Source organism: Tuber melanosporum (assembly GCF_000151645.1).
Source record: "Tuber melanosporum whole genome shotgun sequence assembly, scaffold_27, strain Mel28".
NCBI classification, from domain to species: domain Eukaryota; kingdom Fungi; phylum Ascomycota; class Pezizomycetes; order Pezizales; family Tuberaceae; genus Tuber; species Tuber melanosporum.
In genome coordinates, this window is record NW_003298941.1 from 659,196 (window position 1) to 676,200 (window position 17,005).

General features: G+C 47.5%; 3 protein-coding genes; 1 reads left to right on the plus strand and 2 right to left on the minus strand.

Annotated features, from left to right (window-relative positions):
* Positions 1-5,113: 5,113 nt before the first annotated feature.
* Positions 5,114-9,918, minus strand: GSTUM_00006526001 (uncharacterized protein). XM_002838704.2 has 6 exons: positions 9,425-9,918; positions 8,534-9,367; positions 7,325-8,481; positions 6,671-6,826; positions 6,447-6,598; positions 5,114-6,245 (listed from the first exon to the last, which is right to left on the minus strand). Exons 1-6 carry the CDS (start codon positions 9,822-9,824, stop codon positions 5,399-5,401), a joined length of 3,546 nt encoding a protein of 1,181 aa, XP_002838750.1. The 5' UTR covers positions 9,825-9,918; the 3' UTR covers positions 5,114-5,398.
* A 1,293-nt stretch (positions 9,919-11,211) lies between these two features.
* On the plus strand, positions 11,212-12,913 carry GSTUM_00006527001 (uncharacterized protein; the record flags this gene model as incomplete). XM_002838705.2 has 5 exons in its annotated part: positions 11,212-11,337; positions 11,400-11,470; positions 11,526-11,653; positions 11,707-12,403; positions 12,482-12,913. Exons 1-5 carry the CDS (start codon positions 11,316-11,318, stop codon positions 12,911-12,913), a joined length of 1,350 nt encoding a protein of 449 aa, XP_002838751.1. The 5' UTR covers positions 11,212-11,315.
* A 2,393-nt stretch (positions 12,914-15,306) lies between these two features.
* On the minus strand, positions 15,307-16,630 carry GSTUM_00006528001 (uncharacterized protein). XM_002838706.2 has 5 exons: positions 16,476-16,630; positions 16,179-16,421; positions 16,003-16,114; positions 15,630-15,952; positions 15,307-15,549 (listed from the first exon to the last, which is right to left on the minus strand). The coding sequence occupies exons 1-5, from the start codon at positions 16,587-16,589 to the stop codon at positions 15,430-15,432; spliced, it is 912 nt and encodes a 303-aa protein (XP_002838752.1). The 5' UTR covers positions 16,590-16,630; the 3' UTR covers positions 15,307-15,429.
* Between the last annotated feature and the right edge of the window lie 375 nt (positions 16,631-17,005).

Here is a 17,005-nt window from a genome sequence, read left to right on the forward strand (position 1 = left end):
CCCCCCCAAGCGCGAGAAGCCTGTCCGTATCATACGCGCATGCACGTGAGCTTAGACGCCTCAACGTGACCCCGTGAATATGTACTCGAGTACTTGCACCCCACGCCTGCATTCTGCCAGCGCATGTACAGGTGCAAGGAGGCGACCAAGTAGAGATACTTTTTCGAAGCACTGCGTACTTGAACACCAGTTTTTCTTCTCAATTGCAGCACGATGACGACGGTGCTGTAGGGTATTAGGGTACGGTAGGGCATTGAAGATGAGACGGAATAGGACGGTGCTTGTACTCGAGTAGTAAGGTAGGCATGCAGCCTGCTGTAACGGCAGTTGACAAGGCGAGTGAGCACGTCCATGCTTGCTTGCTTGCTTACTTTTTTTCGTTTCTTTCCTTCCTTCCTTCTTCGATTCTCGCGCTTAGCGAGGGAAGGGGGGTCCAGAACGTGAGAGTAAGCAAGTACCGGTAATCAGTGAAGGTATCATACGAGTACTGTGGATACGTGTGGGTGAATGGCATCATACCAGCTCAACAAAACAGACCCTAAAAACTTCTCTCCGTGTGGGGGTAGGTATGATAGTCTACGCAGTGTACTGGGTTGTTGTATGATATCGAGAACTTTGAACCTTCCCAATGAAATACGATCATGAAAACGCACTCGGAAAACCATAGACCCTTCTATCGAGTGTATCAGCCTCCGTATCTACTCACAACCTGCCCCCCCTTCATACCCTACGATACTCTCCACTCCGTAACCCAACTTGGACAAACAGACAGACAGAGCTGAACCAGTTCTCCCACCAATTATGGTACGCCAACAACGACACATGGCCAAACGCTCGCGCAAATCCTAATCACATCACATCACATCACATCACATTACGGCCGAATCAGATCTACTGTAATCCGATGGAATAGATACAGTACAGTAGATCCGCCTCGCTTCGCCTTGCTCACCGACCGAGTTTTCACTTCTTCCCCCCCAAAAAAACCTCTGAAGCTGCGAGCACTAGTACCGGAATAGTGTGCCACGCGAACGCGGGCCAGAATCATTTGGGTTTGTGGAGGGGGAAGAAGAAGAGTTCTCCATGGAGATAAGGATCCCGAACGAGGTCTGAGGTTTCCGGGGGCTTTTTTTTTTTTTTTGAGGAATGGGGGAGGATATGTGGATGTGAGATTGAGGGGGTTGAGGTTTTCACATAACTGTATCCTGCGCTGTGATATTGTTGTCTTTCAATGTTCATCAATTTTGTGGCGAGGGAGGGAGGGCGACGGTGGAAGACTTCCGATGTCGATTGCTGAAACTGTCTACGGGCCATGGACCGCAGCGTAGGTACGCTTGCTGCGTGTTCGTCCGGTCGACGCCAGAATGTTGGGTTGTTTTTGTGAACGCGCGGGGGTACCTTACTCGGGGATTTTTAAAAGTTATGGGAATGTGGGTTACCTGACTGAAGGAATGGGATACAGCTATTTCCACAGAATTAGGTACCTGCGGAGGCATTAATTATACCATAACTGGGTCACTTACTCTTTCCCATTCCAGGCGCCGTGAAAATTGGAGCAGCTGGACCTCACGCTAGGACGTTAGAGTTGTCCCTTCTACAAGTAGGGTCCTAGTAAGGGCAGTCGTATTTTTCTTTTTATTTGTCTCGGCTGAGGGCTGAAAGACGGTTTTTTTTCGTTGTATTTTTCTCCCCCTAATCCAAAGGAGGAAATTCTGGACGTCTAGCTTGAGGTCCAAATTACGGGTGTTCCGGTGCTTGGAAGAGTCGCCTAGTGCGTCCCGCACGCTCATTCATTCATTCACGGGCAGGGAGGGGGTTCGGTTCCAGTGGGGGCACGAATTCGTTGGTGGTAGTGGTTTTTCGCTGGAAAGTTGGATATGCGTCCGAGTTACGGGCTCGCTGGGCTTTCGCATCACATATCGGGGTTGTGTGCATATCATGTAGCTGGGGCGGTGTCGTACTCGTACTTGAATTGAACGAGGTTTGTGAACACAACTGCCATTGCATACTGCCAAAATTCAGCTTTTTTCTTTGATCTCTGTGTCATACAATAGTGGTCGTGTTCACAAACATCGTTCAATTACGAGTGTGTGCAGCACAGTAATGTGCCAGTAAGGTACTGGCGGTGCGAAGGAGGAACAAAAGAATGAAAGGGGAGCACAACGAGCCAACTGCTCGGGGGTTGGTTCGAGGTACTGTTCATTCTTTCGTTCGTTCGTTATCTTTCCCATGATACCGGTATGGGAATATATTTCTTCTTTCGCATGTTCACCCACGTCCCCCGCCCACCTGGCCAGCCGTCCAGCAAGCCCCCTTAGGCCGCCCTACACCCCCACCACCAACTCCTCCTCTCGCCCTTAGTATGCAAGTACCGATCCCCATACCTCAAAAAGAAAGCAAGAAAGGAAGGGTCAACACACGCACCCTTTCACCCAACCCACTTTTTCAAACCTACAGTACCGGTATCATGAAACTTCAAAACTCGCTCTAACGCCACTGCAGAAAAGCTAGGATCCTGATCTGATCCGGCGAGACATATCTCACAATTGCCAGGATTACACGCTTTTTTTGTGGCATATTATCGTCGATTTTGAAGAAAAATTCGTCAGTGCTGGAGCCTCTCCTCGAACGCAATTTCCCACGGTCACTTTCCTTCCCCCGGGTACTCGTACTAGTATGGGCTTTGCATCTCTTAGCTGGAGAATCAATCTGAGCCCCTACAGTGGCGTCGAGAGTTTTTTTTTTTTTTTTTTTTTAAATTTGTTTTTTTGAGAGGGTGGAAAGACCGACAGACTGACGATCTCTGGTAGGGCGATAATACCATGGTGTTGTGGAAGGGAAACGGAGGGGTTTCTACTGTCGGGTCGAGATAGTGATACGAGACAAGATGGTCAGAGGAGGAGTTAGACAAGGCCTGGTAGGAGAGAGATTGGAATTGAAAAGTACGGTGCGCAGACTTTTTGTCGGTTAATTGATTCTCGTCAGTCATGTGATTTGAGATCGCCCGGCCAGGGTGAAACGGGCTGCGCGAAGCGGAACGAAATGAAACGGTAGAAAACGAGATATAAAAGGATGCCATAGAGAGAAAGGTTCATTTCTTGTTTCTTGTTGGAGAGCTTGGGTTGTGGAAATTTTGAGTGGGGGGAAAGACGGGAGTGTTGTCTGTGCGAATTGAGTCTTGAGGGGGGGGAGTGAGGACTTGTGAGGTTGGGGTTGTGTTATGATCGTCAACGTTGTTGTTGCAGCACGGGTAGGCATGTGGTGGAATGTATCAGTGCCACGGTATCTATTGCCCACTGGAATCACCTTTGTGTGCATCAGCCACAACTCTGAGACTTTGATATGTACGGGCGACATATATCATACCGGTACTCTAGTACAAGTAGTGATGCATTCGATAGCCTAATACCGGTATTCCATCCGAGTATACCGGTATTAGCATGTGTACTCGAGTACAGTAAGAGTACTGTACTCGTACATGTACCTTTACCGTGTGGCGGCAAAGGGCCATAACCGGTAGCGAAGCGCGATCTTCTCTCCATCCAGTCCACTGTACGGTACCGGTACTGTACCATACTGTCTCCAATTTCCCGGGCATCACATGATCCTACCTTCCTCCCACGCATCCCTCACGGCGGGTTTTTTTCAATTGGCCATCGGTCCCACTCGGGAGGCTCTAACTTGACATTTTTTTTTTCAAATTGTTTTTCAGACCTTCCATTTCTCTGGGGTGAGGAGGAGGGAGCATTTACACAAACTCCAACGTTTCTTGCACTTATGATACAGTATGATATCTCGTGGCCTCTTTCCCTACCATGTTGAAGTCTGCATCTGCGGGTTACCGGTAGACTACCGGTATATTACAGCGCAGTGTACTCGTAGAAGCTACTGTACAAGTACTAGACTGGTACTCGAGTAGAATGGCATAGTCTACGCCCGGGTGGGGGTTCTCTGACAAACACTTACTCAGGTATACGTACTGTATAATACCGTAGCAGCGACAACCCAATGCACCCAACTCCCGGGTTCCCCTCCCCCTCTCAAACTGCAAAATAAATGAGATAAATAAATTAAATCGACGATCGACATATCATATGTCGCGTCCTCCCCCTTGCCTTGGTACGGTAGGGCGCAGTAAGGGTTACCAAGGAGTACCATATCATAAAACGAATGTGGGGTTAAACGCCTGTTCAGGGCACCAATAAGTAAAAAGGGCCTCCTCCGAGGGAGTTCAAACTTCAAAGTGGTGTGGTTGTAGCGGGTAAGTAACGCCACGCAACATACAAGTATCATGGTACTACAAATTGTATGATAACTCGCGAGGGGGGGGAGGTTTCGCGGACGGGTCCGGTGGTCGGTGCTAGTCTAGTCTAGTCTGGTCTACAAGTACAAGTAATGGTCACGGGGGAGCAACAACAAAGAAAAAGAAAGAAAGAAAAATATGAATTGGATGGATGGGTTGGATTTATGCTACGATATCATAACGGTAACCCCCCCTGAAAATCTCGGGGGTTTTGGGGGCGGGATTGGGGCGGCGGCGGCGGCGGCGGGGGGATATTTCCCGTTATTGGTATGATATTTATTATAATAAAACGGGAATTATCATAATTACGATTTTGCTTTTTCATTCATTCTTTTCTTTTTGCTAGTTACGAGTAGTGACTAACCGATCTATCTGGTGCATGATGGTTTGCTAACGGTGGAGTGAGTGAGTGGATTGCTGCGCTGCGGAGCCGATTGGAGGAGAAGGGAGGGGAGGAGGAGGGAGGCTGTGATGATGGCGGGTGATGAGCGTTATGCGGGTTACGGGGGTAAAGGGGGGGGAGAGTATCGTAAAAAAGGGCAAGGAAGACTGGTTGTTTGGAGGAGGAGGAGGAGGAGGAGGGAAAGTGTATCAAGTAAGGAGTACTGGAGATCGCCAAGTTGGTGGTTGTAGGAGGGTAAGTGTAGTGTAGGGTGGTGAGTGGTGAGTTTGGATGATATTGTCACGTAATGTGCTTTTTTTGTTTTCCCGATTTTCTCCCCCCGCCATGTGAAGAAAGGAGAGAAATGGAGACTGCCATACGGGTACCGTATGTGAATGAATATACGGGATACCCCTCTCCTAAGATCCTTTTTTGATACGATTTCTGTATGATATTCATGAGAGCTACCATGTCAACTACAGAATAGTAGCAAAAAAGAAATAGGCAAGGTAAAGAATTAGAGGGAGAGATAATAACGGATGTTGGATTAGAGTAAGTGTAGCTGCTATCTACCCATTAACTGGACTAACGAATACATCCGCATATTTTTAGATGAGGAATGAGGGGGGGCACAATACACGGAGGTAGACATGAAAGCTAACATGAGCAAAGTGAGAAAAAAAAATTGAAAAAAAGAAACCTTGACAATTCGATCAATCCTCATCATCGACTCCAGGAGTAGGAGCTCTGTCCCGCATCTCCACATCCTCACCATCCTTAGACCCCCCGATAGTCTTACTAGGGTCGTCCCCGAATAAATCTTCGTTTACATCCTCCAAATCCTCATCATCTCCGCTATCAATAGCCCTGGCAGGCTTACGCTTACGCTTCTTACCCCCTTCCTCAGAAGCTTCGGGAAGGGGGACGAGAGGTGGGGCGGGGATATCGTCGTCATCGTCCTCGTCATCGCTGGGGTTGACCACCTCTGAAGACTTGAACTTGCCCTTATTAGTTGGGGATGCTCTACGCGTTAGCTTTTTGCGCTTCCTAGCTGGCTTCTGTTCGTCGTCGTCTGTGATGGCAGACTTCGACTTGCTCCTGCGACGAGAAGGTTCGGAGGTGGAGTCGGAGTCTATTGTTCCGTCCTTCTTACTACCGCGTTTGCGGGTAGATCTAGACTTTGACCCAGCAGCTGACGATCTCTTCCGTTTCTTCTCGCCATCAGAGTTCTCCTCGCGGATGCGTTCTTCTTCTGCCTTCCTCTCTGCGAATTCTCTTGCTTCTTCTTGCATCTTCTTGCGCTGATCTGCTATAGCTTTGTTACGCTTCTCGATCTCGCGTTCTTCTGCTTCTTTGGCTTCCCTTTTGCGTCGGAGGTCTTCCTCGCGCTTGCGCCTTGCTTCGGCCAATTTGGCTTGGTTCTTCTCTTCGTACTCACGTTGCTTCTGAATTGCTCTTTCCATTTGCTTGCGGAAAGTGTTCTTGCCCATGGTGGACCGTGCCTCGATTTCTGAGGATGGGTATGGGGGGTTGTTGGACCGTGCGATATCTGAGAAAGATCTATGGGAAATCATATTAGTCCCGGGAGAGTGCGAGAGAAGTGGTTCGACGCATAACGTTCGCCTGGGGATCAGCGGCTGTAGCCGTCTGAAACCTGCCTGTTCCGAGCACAGTCCATGGGAAGGAAGGGGGAAAGGGAGAGAAATAGAAAAAGCAAAGGAGGAAAAAAGAAAGAAAAAACATATACAAGGCTAAACTCACTGTATTCCCTCTTCCAGTCCTTTAGAAGCAGCCTCAAGATCTTCAAGGCTGCGTGAAGTTTCCGGCAAGCTCATGATGAATTGGACAATCTGGAATTGTACATATGCTACATTGAACATGTACATCACGTTATCCGGTGCTATCGCCAGAGCCTACGATGGAAGGGTTAATTCGCTTAACTATACTTGGCTAGCTACTGGTCGGGGATGGTTAATGTAACTTACTCGCTTAGCGTAATCAAGAGCGTTCTTGAAGCTTTCCATAGACTTCTCAGGTTCAGTCGTTCGTTCCTTCCGACCCTTGGAGAAGTATGCTTTTCCGAGGCAAGTCAATGTGGTTGGGTCTTTAGCCAATTGAAACTTTGTGAGAGCCGACTCGTACTATAGTGAAATGAGGACAAAGTTAGCCATATGAAAGGTCCCCCATTGATGATATTGGGGGCCCCAATGAGTGGGCCATAGAAGTCCAGGGAGGTGGGGTGGGGTGGGGGTCAGTTAAGCGCGGGATAAGCGAGGGGCGTTGGGGTGGTAAATGAATGAGTGCATGAAGAAAAACTAACGATATGGGGTAGGAATTGATAACGGCGGTGCGTTGATAGGATTGACAAACAGATAAGCTGTCTGAAACAGTGGGGATAAAGGAATAATCAAAAAGAAGCGAAGAGTAATGTTTGGCAAGAAAGCGGTCGGCCGGGACACCGGCGCCTGCCGATGGCTAGGGTATAACAGCGAAGGGGAAAACATATGGGGAAAAGCGAAAAAAACAAACAAGCAATTAGGGACGCAAAAGATAGGGTATGAAGCAAGTGATAGGAAAGACCCTCATGAAAGCAGGCAATTTTGTAACTGGATTGATAAAGGGGAAGAGAGAGGACTTACGTTCTCGATGGCTCTGGCCCACTGATCCAATCCAGCAAGACAATGTCCAAAGTTGACTAGTGAGTGCGCATCTTTCGAGAGGGTCTCTTTGACTTTGGAGAACATGCTGATGGCGGTTTTGAGATCCTTCCGATCTTCGACAGAAGCAATTGCTATCCCTTGGGCTGCGTACGCATTTTTTGGATCTAATTGCAAAGCCTTATCAAAGAACTCGACAGCCTTCTCGTAAAGCTTTCTCCGCTTCTCCCTCTCCTGCTCGTTTTCCTTTTTGATATCCCGCGCAGCAAGAAGGTAGATATTGCCCATTCCAATGAGGGAATAACGGTCGTGTTTTTCGTGGTTCTGAAGAGTATGCTTGTAATGCCTCTGCTCCGGATCATCCGAGATAACAATCGGATGCTTGCGCTTTTGGCGTCCGAGATACCAACCGTATAATGCTCGAACCTCGAGATTGTTTCCGTCTGTCTGCATTAACTTCTGGATCCTCCTATGACCATCCTCTGCACCACGTCGAAGGGCCAAATAAGCCAACCGCATATTCGCGTCAACATAGTCATCGTGATAGGCCAAGAGCTTCTCGTAGTTCTTGACTGCCTCCTCGATATTGCCAGCAGCTTCTTCACATCGGGCTAAATTGTAGGTCAGTGTGGTAGCGAGAGCATCAGTATCGGCAGCGTCGTCCTTTTCTTTTAGCTCTGGAATTGCGTTCAGAGCATTCTGATAATACGTCCGAGCTGTGTTGTATTCGCCCTTTTGCCAGTAGAGGGTTGCAATGTTATTTGTCAACTGAAGAGGTATCATAACATCATCTCCATTATCTATCAAATATTTATATATCTCTTCGACTTGCAGTAAGCATTGGAGTGCTCGCTCGGGCTGGTCGTTTTCGTAAAGCCGTGCTAGAGACAAGAGGATGGTTTCGTGATGGGCGTCATTCTTTTTAGCCTCTGCCTTCCATGTGAATCGAACATTCTCAAGAAGACTGATAGCCTTTCTATGTAGAACTGTAACATCTTCTTTTGAAGCAGAGAAGCCGGTTCGTGGGATGGCGGAGAGAACCTCATCTGCATAGAGAGTCCCCAGTATCGATCTTGCCTCAATGCACTTTGGATTTACCTGAACAATGGCCTCGAAGGTGTACTTCGCTGCGCCAAGGTCTTTGGAAATTAGTTAGTGAGGGTATTCGAAATCGTGAAAATTAAGAAGTACCTTTCATCAGGATCTGGACTTGTCCAATCCCGAGCTTTACCGGGAGATATCCTTCCCGTAATGCATCACTCCTCTTGTAATGTCCTAATGCTTTCTCATATTCTCCCTCGACATGTGCTTTTCTTGCGAGTGAAAACCATCCGTCAGCCGTAACAGCTGCAACATCACTATACTCGATAGCTTTCTTAGCTAGAAGCTCACACTGCGAATATCCTTTCTTGATAAAGAAATGGCTGGCAAATGTTGTGCACGCTAGTGGGAATTGCTTGTCGAGTTTAAATGCCTTCTGGGTATGCTCAATCACCAAACGGTAATTGTTGATGAATTCAGGGTCGTATTCTGACAAATTTGAGGTGACATGAAGATGGTATAACGCCTTTAGTATATGAGCATATTTGGAATTGGGGTCCAACTCCAGCGCACGCTCCCATGCCACCAAGGCGTCGTCCTTGTGCCCCAAGTGCCAACAGCACAATCCGATTCCTATCCTCGGATCAGGATCCATATCCGGCCTCTTGGTCAATACCTCCTGATACGATTCGAGTGCTCTCTCATATCTCCCTTTTCCATACAAAACTCTCGCTCTTCCCATAATCGCAAGCATATTGGTCGCCCGTGAAGTTCGAACGGCATCATCAAATATTTTTGCCGCATTGTCCATATGGGTGTTTTTATCTACTGTACCAACGGATGCCTTGAATACAGAGTATACACCACGGGCAAGAGTGACCAATGTTGAAGCAGGGTCCAGGCGTGAGGACTCGTTGAGTATTTGAGTCGCAAGCTGAAGATAGTGATCCTTCGTTTTTGCCTCAGAGATCAAAGCAGACCCTTCTGATCCGGGTTGCGGATTTAGCATACTTTCGAGAAAGTATTGGGACATACTCATACCAGCCACGTTTTTCGCAGCTTCACGGCTGCGCTCCAGATACAGCCATGTGAGGAGATGGAGCATTGGCAATCTCTCAGCCATTGGTTCGTGGGTTTTGGCTTGTAACCCTTTAGTAATTATTTCAATCGCAATATCAACTTTGTCGTGTTTCGCATATGCAAGAGCGATATACATCCAATACTGTTTAGGGGATCTTTCATTCTCAAGAAGAGTACACAGCTCCGTCGGATCCTCGGGGAGCGCGTCAGGGTCCACTTCCACAACGGCGTTCTCATCATCCTCGTCTTCGTCTCCGGCGGACACTGGAATATCGATACTTCGCGGAATGTCGGAGAAGCGCGCGCGAGGAGATAGCCCTATGACTCCATGGCCGTTCGGAAAGGCTAATGAGCTAGCCATCGCGGGCAATTCTGACAAGTGTCGATTGGGAAGTCCTTACTTGTAAGGGCGGCAATGGGCGGCAGGAAGGCGAGGTATTTGAGGCTTGAGGGTTGTTTAGGATTTTTCTAGACGGGTAGAGTGAATGGGAGGCGAAGGTTGTAGGTGGTGATTGACAGAAAAAGTTGAGGCAACGAGAAGTGGGTGGATGAAACTGTTCAATTAGGTTCGGACTTAAAGTTTCGGTGAAACCATAAAAGCTGACTCATCAATGTCTAGAAAAATGTTTCGAGCTTTGTTGGATGCCAAGGAAACTAGTGCTTTAGCTGTTAGAGGGACCTCCATACTATCAGTAACGCTTCAAATGGAGTTATTGGTTCGGGTGCTATGGTATGAGAAAACTCCTCACTGTAGACGGGAGACCTTGAGTGTAAAAAATTGTAATGTAATATGATATCCAGTATATATCACTCCATGCGTTCTTTAGGTGTTTAGGTTGGGTAAATACCGGTATAGTGAGTGTGGGACTTTCTTATGGTATCATACTCCGTTTCTTCCTTTGCCCATTACAGGACTTGCGCGGTCTGACCTAGGTGAGAGTTACTAATGGTGTTGCTAAAGGCTGTCACTCACATCAAAAACTCATCAAACGCTGAACAAGTGTCAATCCTCTTAAACTTGGTCCTTTCAAGAGGTTATGTGGTGGCCAATTCTCAAGCATTTTGGAGTCATTCCTTTTGGGATTGCGCTTAAGGAAAGCAGCTGTGAAACCATACCCTATTGGGGGCATAAAAGGATGGTATCATACTGTGGAACTGGGCATTTCGAGCCGTCAACTCCAGGCCAGATTTCACGGTTTTTACACCCTGGCCAGGTGGGATCAAAGAACCAGGTTGCCAAACCCCGCCACTAACTCATGTCAACACCGCCTAGGCCTTTCTGCGCAGGCCCTCTAGTCTACCAGTATTCGCAGACCATTACCGTGCCATTAGGCCCTGTTTGGCATGTCAGAAAAACAGTGAGTTTTTCGGGCATGCCAAACAGGGCAACCAGCTTTTGTCCAGATAGTATCAGAAAGATTATCTCTTTTGACTGTTTGAACTTACAGTAAGCTCTTGGGGGGTTAGATAAGGAATAGAATAGTGTTTGTTATCTTCGCTCCTAGCTATCCGACTCGAAGGGGAAAATGGGGGGTGCCTTTGAAAGTCCTACGTGTATTGTATGGTGCCGTTTGGGTACAGTACGACACGGGCTCTGTCCACAAGCTCGGTGACTCTATGTCTTGGCGGAAGATGCTGCCAAGCCCCAACTGCATGGTGGGGAGAATCTAATATTCTTCCCCTCACCACGATCTAAGTACTCAGGAGTCAGGACACCCCATCAGAGTTCCAACACTCGACCCAGACCCCAATTGGATGCCCTTTTCACGTAGCAACTGTCTAGCAAACTCGAACTCGAATTTCGGGTAAGCCTTATTAACTCCATCATTTATCCTCCCATTGAGTCGCGATTATGGATCCCGGCCTCCCTAAAGGTACAATACCGAGCCTCCCATAACAATTATCAGGAGTTTTGTCTTTATTAACCCGAACACAGAACCATATAGGATCTCGGATAAGAACTCTTTTGCTTATGTTTCTGCACGCGACCGATGGCCCGTGATATTGGTTTGTTGCAAACCCCATTCGTATACGTATACTAGGGGCTAACACAAGTGTATAGACCCAAGCAGTCGATGATGTCTTTAAGCACGGAGATTCTGAAGATAGTAACCATAGACATGAGGGAAGTAAGATTATCAGGCAGATCGCACAACTTAAGTTTGAGTTACAGCACGATCGACTCATAAGGTGGGTTTCCTTGCCCCTTATCCTGTCTTGCGAGACTAACTAAGTTGATATAGACCCTTGGAAGATGACGGGGGAGATGATATCAAGGGTTATAATGAAGAGCTAGAGAAGTTGGGCAATCCCAAGTGGTTCGATGCGCCGTGGCTATTTGCAGAATGTTACCTGTACCGCCGGTTGAATACTTTTTTTACCAACAGCAAAACTTGGAAAACTCACGATGTGTTCCATGTCCAGAAGGCTACTGCTTTCAGATCTTCCCGGGCAGCAGTTCTCGAGTTGGCTTCACGATATCGGCAGCTAGTCTCTTCTCTCAAGAACTCCGAACAACCCACAGGTACTAAGGAGGCGACGGAGGAAGGGGAGAAGAAGCTTTTCACCGATATGTGCGAGATATGTCTTTGGGGCAATGCTACAGATCTTAGCCTTCTTACCTCTCTCACATACGCGGATCTTCAGCAACTGCAGGGGAGTAGAGCACGCAAAGCGGCTAGCAAGTATATTCTAGACAGCCAGGTGGACAAGGTGTACGAACTTCTCAAAAAACAGAGGGACGAGGGAAAAGTCGGTAGAGTTGATATCGTTTTGGACAATTCTGGTTTTGAGTTATTCGTGGACCTGATTTTTGGCGGATATCTTCTGACCGCGGGATTTGCCACTGAGATTGTCTTTCATCCAAAGAGTCTTCCTTGGTTTGTGAGCGACGTGTTGCCGGGCGACTTTACGGATTTGATCAACGCTCTGCGGGATCCTGTGTCATACTTTGATTCCCCGGGAAATATCTACTTAACCGATAAGAGGGAACAGGAAACTCCGCTCTCAGACTCTCAGGAATCCGACCTCAAATTTCTCTTCTCGGAGTGGAGTGAGCTACACACTAATGGGAAATTTCTTTTGCGTCCAAATCGGTTCTGGACAACGGCCGCCTCTTACTGGAGACTCCCGAGTGCTGCACCGCGACTCTTCGAAGACCTTAAGCAGTCGGAATTGGTTATATTCAAAGGCGACCTTAACTATCGTAAGCTGACAGCTGACGCAGCCTGGGACCCTACCACCGACTTCTCAGAGGCGATTGGAGAGCTGGGGAAGCTTGGGAGTGGTGTGAGGGTATTGGCGCTGAGGACTTGCAAGGCGGACGTGGTGGTGGGGTTAAGCGAGGGAAAGGACTTAGCGCTTAGAAGTGGGGACCCTGAGGAAGGAAAGAGAAAGTGGGCCTGGAGTGGAAAATGGGCGGTTATCCAATTCTGGGACGGCAAACTGTAGGGCGAATTGTTTGACGGCTAGTTCACATCGTTTAGGAGATTTCTCACCGCCACGGTTCCTTCCAGAATAGATAGGTGGCTTGTTATCATTACTCTTTAGGAAGTCTAAACCGCCAAAGGGCTAGGTCTGGTAGTGGTTGGGTGCATCAATTAGATCAATTATACCGGAGTAACAAACGGACCGGACCTCTTCCATTCTCCACCAAGAACAGATATCTAATTTTACCAGTCCGAGCGTCATATTATGCACCACATACCTGCGTGGTACCTGTAGAACGTTCTAGTCTAGAGTTACCGGTATAACTATAGCTAACTTATGCTGTTCTGTTGTTGCGTCAACCCTGGGAAGCCTAGCTGTGAAGGGGGCAGATCGTCTCCTCCGCTGTTGACATGGTAAATTTATACTGATAGTTCTCGGAACAAAAGTCATCGTTGATGGGACCCAGTATGATACCAGCCGGAACAAGCCAAAATGGTTGGAATTCAGGGTGATGGAAATCGCAATTTTCTCCACCACCTCTTAATCAAAATATAAATCTCAGTCTCAGAATACTCAAAATCACTATTTGTGAAGAATTAACTTACTCCCACCTTAGGTAGTTGAGTGCTGATGTTGAGAAAAACAGCGTTTTTGGTGTAAAAGTGGCCATCAACGATGACTTTTGTCACCCCGTTTTACAAGCATACTGGGGCTAGACACCCCCTGTGAATTGCCCCCCCCCAACATAGACAATATTACGATAGGGTGTTCAGTCGAGAACTGGGCTTTGTGAAGATGACCAATGAAGACTACCCGAATATGGTGCCAGGCCGTCAGAAATCGATCCAACAATGAACGGGCTCCAACGACAAGGCTTTGGGAGAAAAACCTTATATAGAACTACTTGAGATTAGGTCCTCTTTGGTTCTACGAACTCGGCTTGTTTTGGTAAAAAAAGTGAGTATGATACTATATTGGTTGAGAACGGTTAGAGGGGCGTTTTGGGAAATATGAACAGATATCACAAGTTTATCCCAGGACACCACAGTACTCGAGTACTCTTTTCTTACCTTTCTTTTTCGTATGTGTTACATTACTAGGCCAAAAATGATAGTAGTATAATCCTGGTAGTAAAAGTCTGAGTACTGTACGGATTGGCGTGTGATACGAATGGGTTGCATGTACTATGTACACGAGAGGTGTGCATGTGGACGAGTAGGGTTTGAACTGTTGGGCATGTGTGTCAAGGGAAACTTTAGGTTACACTTCTGTACGAGTACTGTTTCTTAGTTTTCTTCGCTCTCTGCGAGGAACCCTTCCTTTGTTTTTACATAGACAATATACATCTCCCTCTCTCTCCAATCAGTCGAGCGACTGAGCGATCCTTCTACCGCCAACAAAAAGAGGTGAGTAGAAGGTCGGTTTTTGGTGGCCGGCGCTATATGTGGAAGAGAGTGAGAGATTCATATCCAAAGGGGTTAGTTAAGAAGAATCTTTGTTTTTATTTTTTGTTCGTCTTTTTGATTAAAGTAAGGAGACATCACTGGATTGGCTGGGCTAGAAATGCTCCTCTCCTGGCTTCCTCTTCCTATAGCGGTAGCCTGCAGGGGTGGGGACATTCAGTGGGCAAAACACTACAGTAAGGTGGGGCAATGCCTATGGGAGCACTCTGGCACTCGGGGTCTCGAGTGGGGTCTTGCTGATATGTTATGTGCTTACATATTGATAGCGGTAATCGTGGAGAGGTGAAGGGCTAAGAGTACCGGAGAAGGTGATGTGGCGGATTTGTTGACTGAGGATGTGAACTTCGCTATTACTTGTTGAAATAGCGGAGGGAGGGAGGATGTACCGGTACGATACTGGTGTTTTGTGTGATGGGGAAGGCCGAGGGTGCGGATAGTCCAGGGGACAGAACTGGGACCATTATGGGAAAAACTTTAGAGTCTGTTTGGACACAACGGTTCCGTTCTGTTGCCTCATATCATATTTACAAAGTGACCATTTCCTCCCGTTTGACGATCATTTTTACAGCAGAAACGGTCGCAAAACGGAACGGAACCATTGTATCCGAACAGACCCTTAGGGGGTGACGTTGAAGGGCTTTCACAATCAAGAATTTGGAATCTTTCGCAGGTTAGGACTCATGTCCCATCTAGGAGATGTTGAATTCAGGGCTGGCCAAGCCTGTTGCATCATGCGATGCCTCTGTTCGTGCGCTGTACCACACAACAACCACGATTATTTAGATACTGCAATGCCAGGTACGAGCGCTGAGAATTAATCTGGAATGGAAGGCCAGCAATAAAGGATAATAAGTGACAATGCGGCATGGTACTCTACATGGCTCGAGCTAGCTTGTTGTAAGCACCAGTATGAAAGCCGATTCAAGTTAGAATTGAGACAAACACTGATAACCCCTCCACCCGCCCATAAGAACTAGCAAAAGCCCACCCAACCACCCGAGCAGAGAGAAAGATCAAACCACCAAACCAGAATCACAAATACAAACATGGCATTAGTAAATCCATCCCCCAGTCTCAAATATCAAAGATATCCCCCTCATCCAACCTCCTCCTCTCCGCCTCCGAAATTTTACTCAAATCGAAGTGATTCCCGCCGATACTAGGCGCCCCGTTTCTCTTTTTATACGCCTTCAACTATAATTCCAAAGTAATTAGCAAGCACACATCCCAAATCCTAGCTTCAAGGGGGAAGGAAGGGAAAGGGGGCAACAAACCTGAGAGCTAAAGTCCAACATTTTGGTTCCGTCACTCTTCTCCTTGATAGGTCCGCTACAGTTCCTAAGTTGAATACCTCTGGCTTCCGCCATTCTCTCAATCTCCTGAGACCAGAAATCCATGCTTTCGGCGTCGCCCATCCAGCAGCCGGCAGCACCAATTGCCAGCCCCATTATTAGGCCTAGGTTTTTAAGCGGAGTCTTATCAGGTGGGGCTAGCCAGCGGCCAATGGGGGTTTCCTTGTCTAGCTCGCGAAAACAGTCTACGAAGAGGGTTCCCATAAGGCACATTAACTCCTCGACGCGGTCACCATCGTCGACATCTTGTATCTTATTAGCTGGGTTTCAGGAAAGATAGTTTAAAGGGACCTACGCATCCACCGTCCATCATAGGAACTATCCAGGAAAAATACCAAAGCTTCGACGATGGCGTAGAGCTTTAGTTCGAAGTGTGACTTTTTCTTCTCTTTCTCGTATTGAAGTATCTGCCACTTGTTAGTGAGTCATCTGTGAATATTAGGGATGATCACGTCTAAGGATTCATCGTACCTGTTTTTCCATCACCTCGATGATACCATACCCAGCATAATCCTCGTAGATATGCGCTATTCCGTTGCTCTCGGGAGTCCGCTTCTCAACCTCGATATACATCTTAATGAGGTTATCATAGCCTTCTTTGGAAATTTTAACCTCGCTGCCAGTATAATCTTTTTTCTCCTTGCGCAGATGTCGAACCTCGACATCTGGTTCTTCATTTGGATCTTGAAGTTCTACGTATTCGATAAACGACAACTAGATGACCCGTTAGGAGTACCCACAAAACCTTCTGTGGATGGGTTAGCAAACCGGATTCTCAACGTATTTAGACGGCCCGTCGACAACAGGGGGCGTTTTGGTCTTTTTGTTAGGACCTGAGCCTAGGCTTGTTTTCGTGGGTGAAGCACGCTTCTTAGGAGGCATTTCGTGTAATTTTTGTTTCGCTTGCTGTGGTGGTGTCTGATATGGTGTTGCACAAGTGAAGTGAGTTAAGGTTGTATTTGCGAGCACAGGGGAGCTTCCACGGCTGAAATGCGGTAATGCTCGGTGAGTAGGTGGTGTGATGTCACTCGTGGTTGGGTCAGGGCTTGGCCGAACCCATCGCAGGAGTCGCTTGGGTCGGCACCGCACCATTCAAGTTCTTACTCGTAGGACGGTAGGAGTGCTCGCTAGCTCACAACCTTGGGCACTCTCCGACCGCTCAACGTCAGATTCAGCTCAACGTCACTTTCAATTTGTAGACTACTGCACCGTACGAGTATGTGGATTTAAGAATTACAAACCACTACCAATCATTTTCTGATGCTTTAATCCTTCTGGCTTTCTCACACATTCTTTTA

Bases quoted from the DNA above. Each gene is read 5' to 3' on its own strand.
- GSTUM_00006526001 (XM_002838704.2), bottom strand. From the start codon at position 9,824: ATGGCTAGCTCATTAGCCTTTCCGAACGGCCATGGAGTCATAGGGCTA. The intron at 6,827-7,324 runs GTAAGTCCTCTC...ATTTCACTATAG, and splicing joins GGGCCAGAGCCATCGAGAAC to TACGAGTCGGCTCTCACAAA. The intron at 6,246-6,446 runs GTGAGTTTAGCC...GATTTCCCATAG, and splicing joins GGACTGGAAGAGGGAATACA to ATCTTTCTCAGATATCGCAC.
- GSTUM_00006528001 (XM_002838706.2), bottom strand. From the start codon at position 16,589: ATGCCTCCTAAGAAGCGTGCTTCACCCACGAAAACAAGCCTAGGCTCA. The intron at 16,422-16,475 runs GTTTGCTAACCC...CGGGTCATCTAG, and splicing joins CTAAATACGTTGAGAATCCG to TTGTCGTTTATCGAATACGT. The intron at 16,115-16,178 runs GTACGATGAATC...AACAAGTGGCAG, and splicing joins TCGAGGTGATGGAAAAACAG to ATACTTCAATACGAGAAAGA.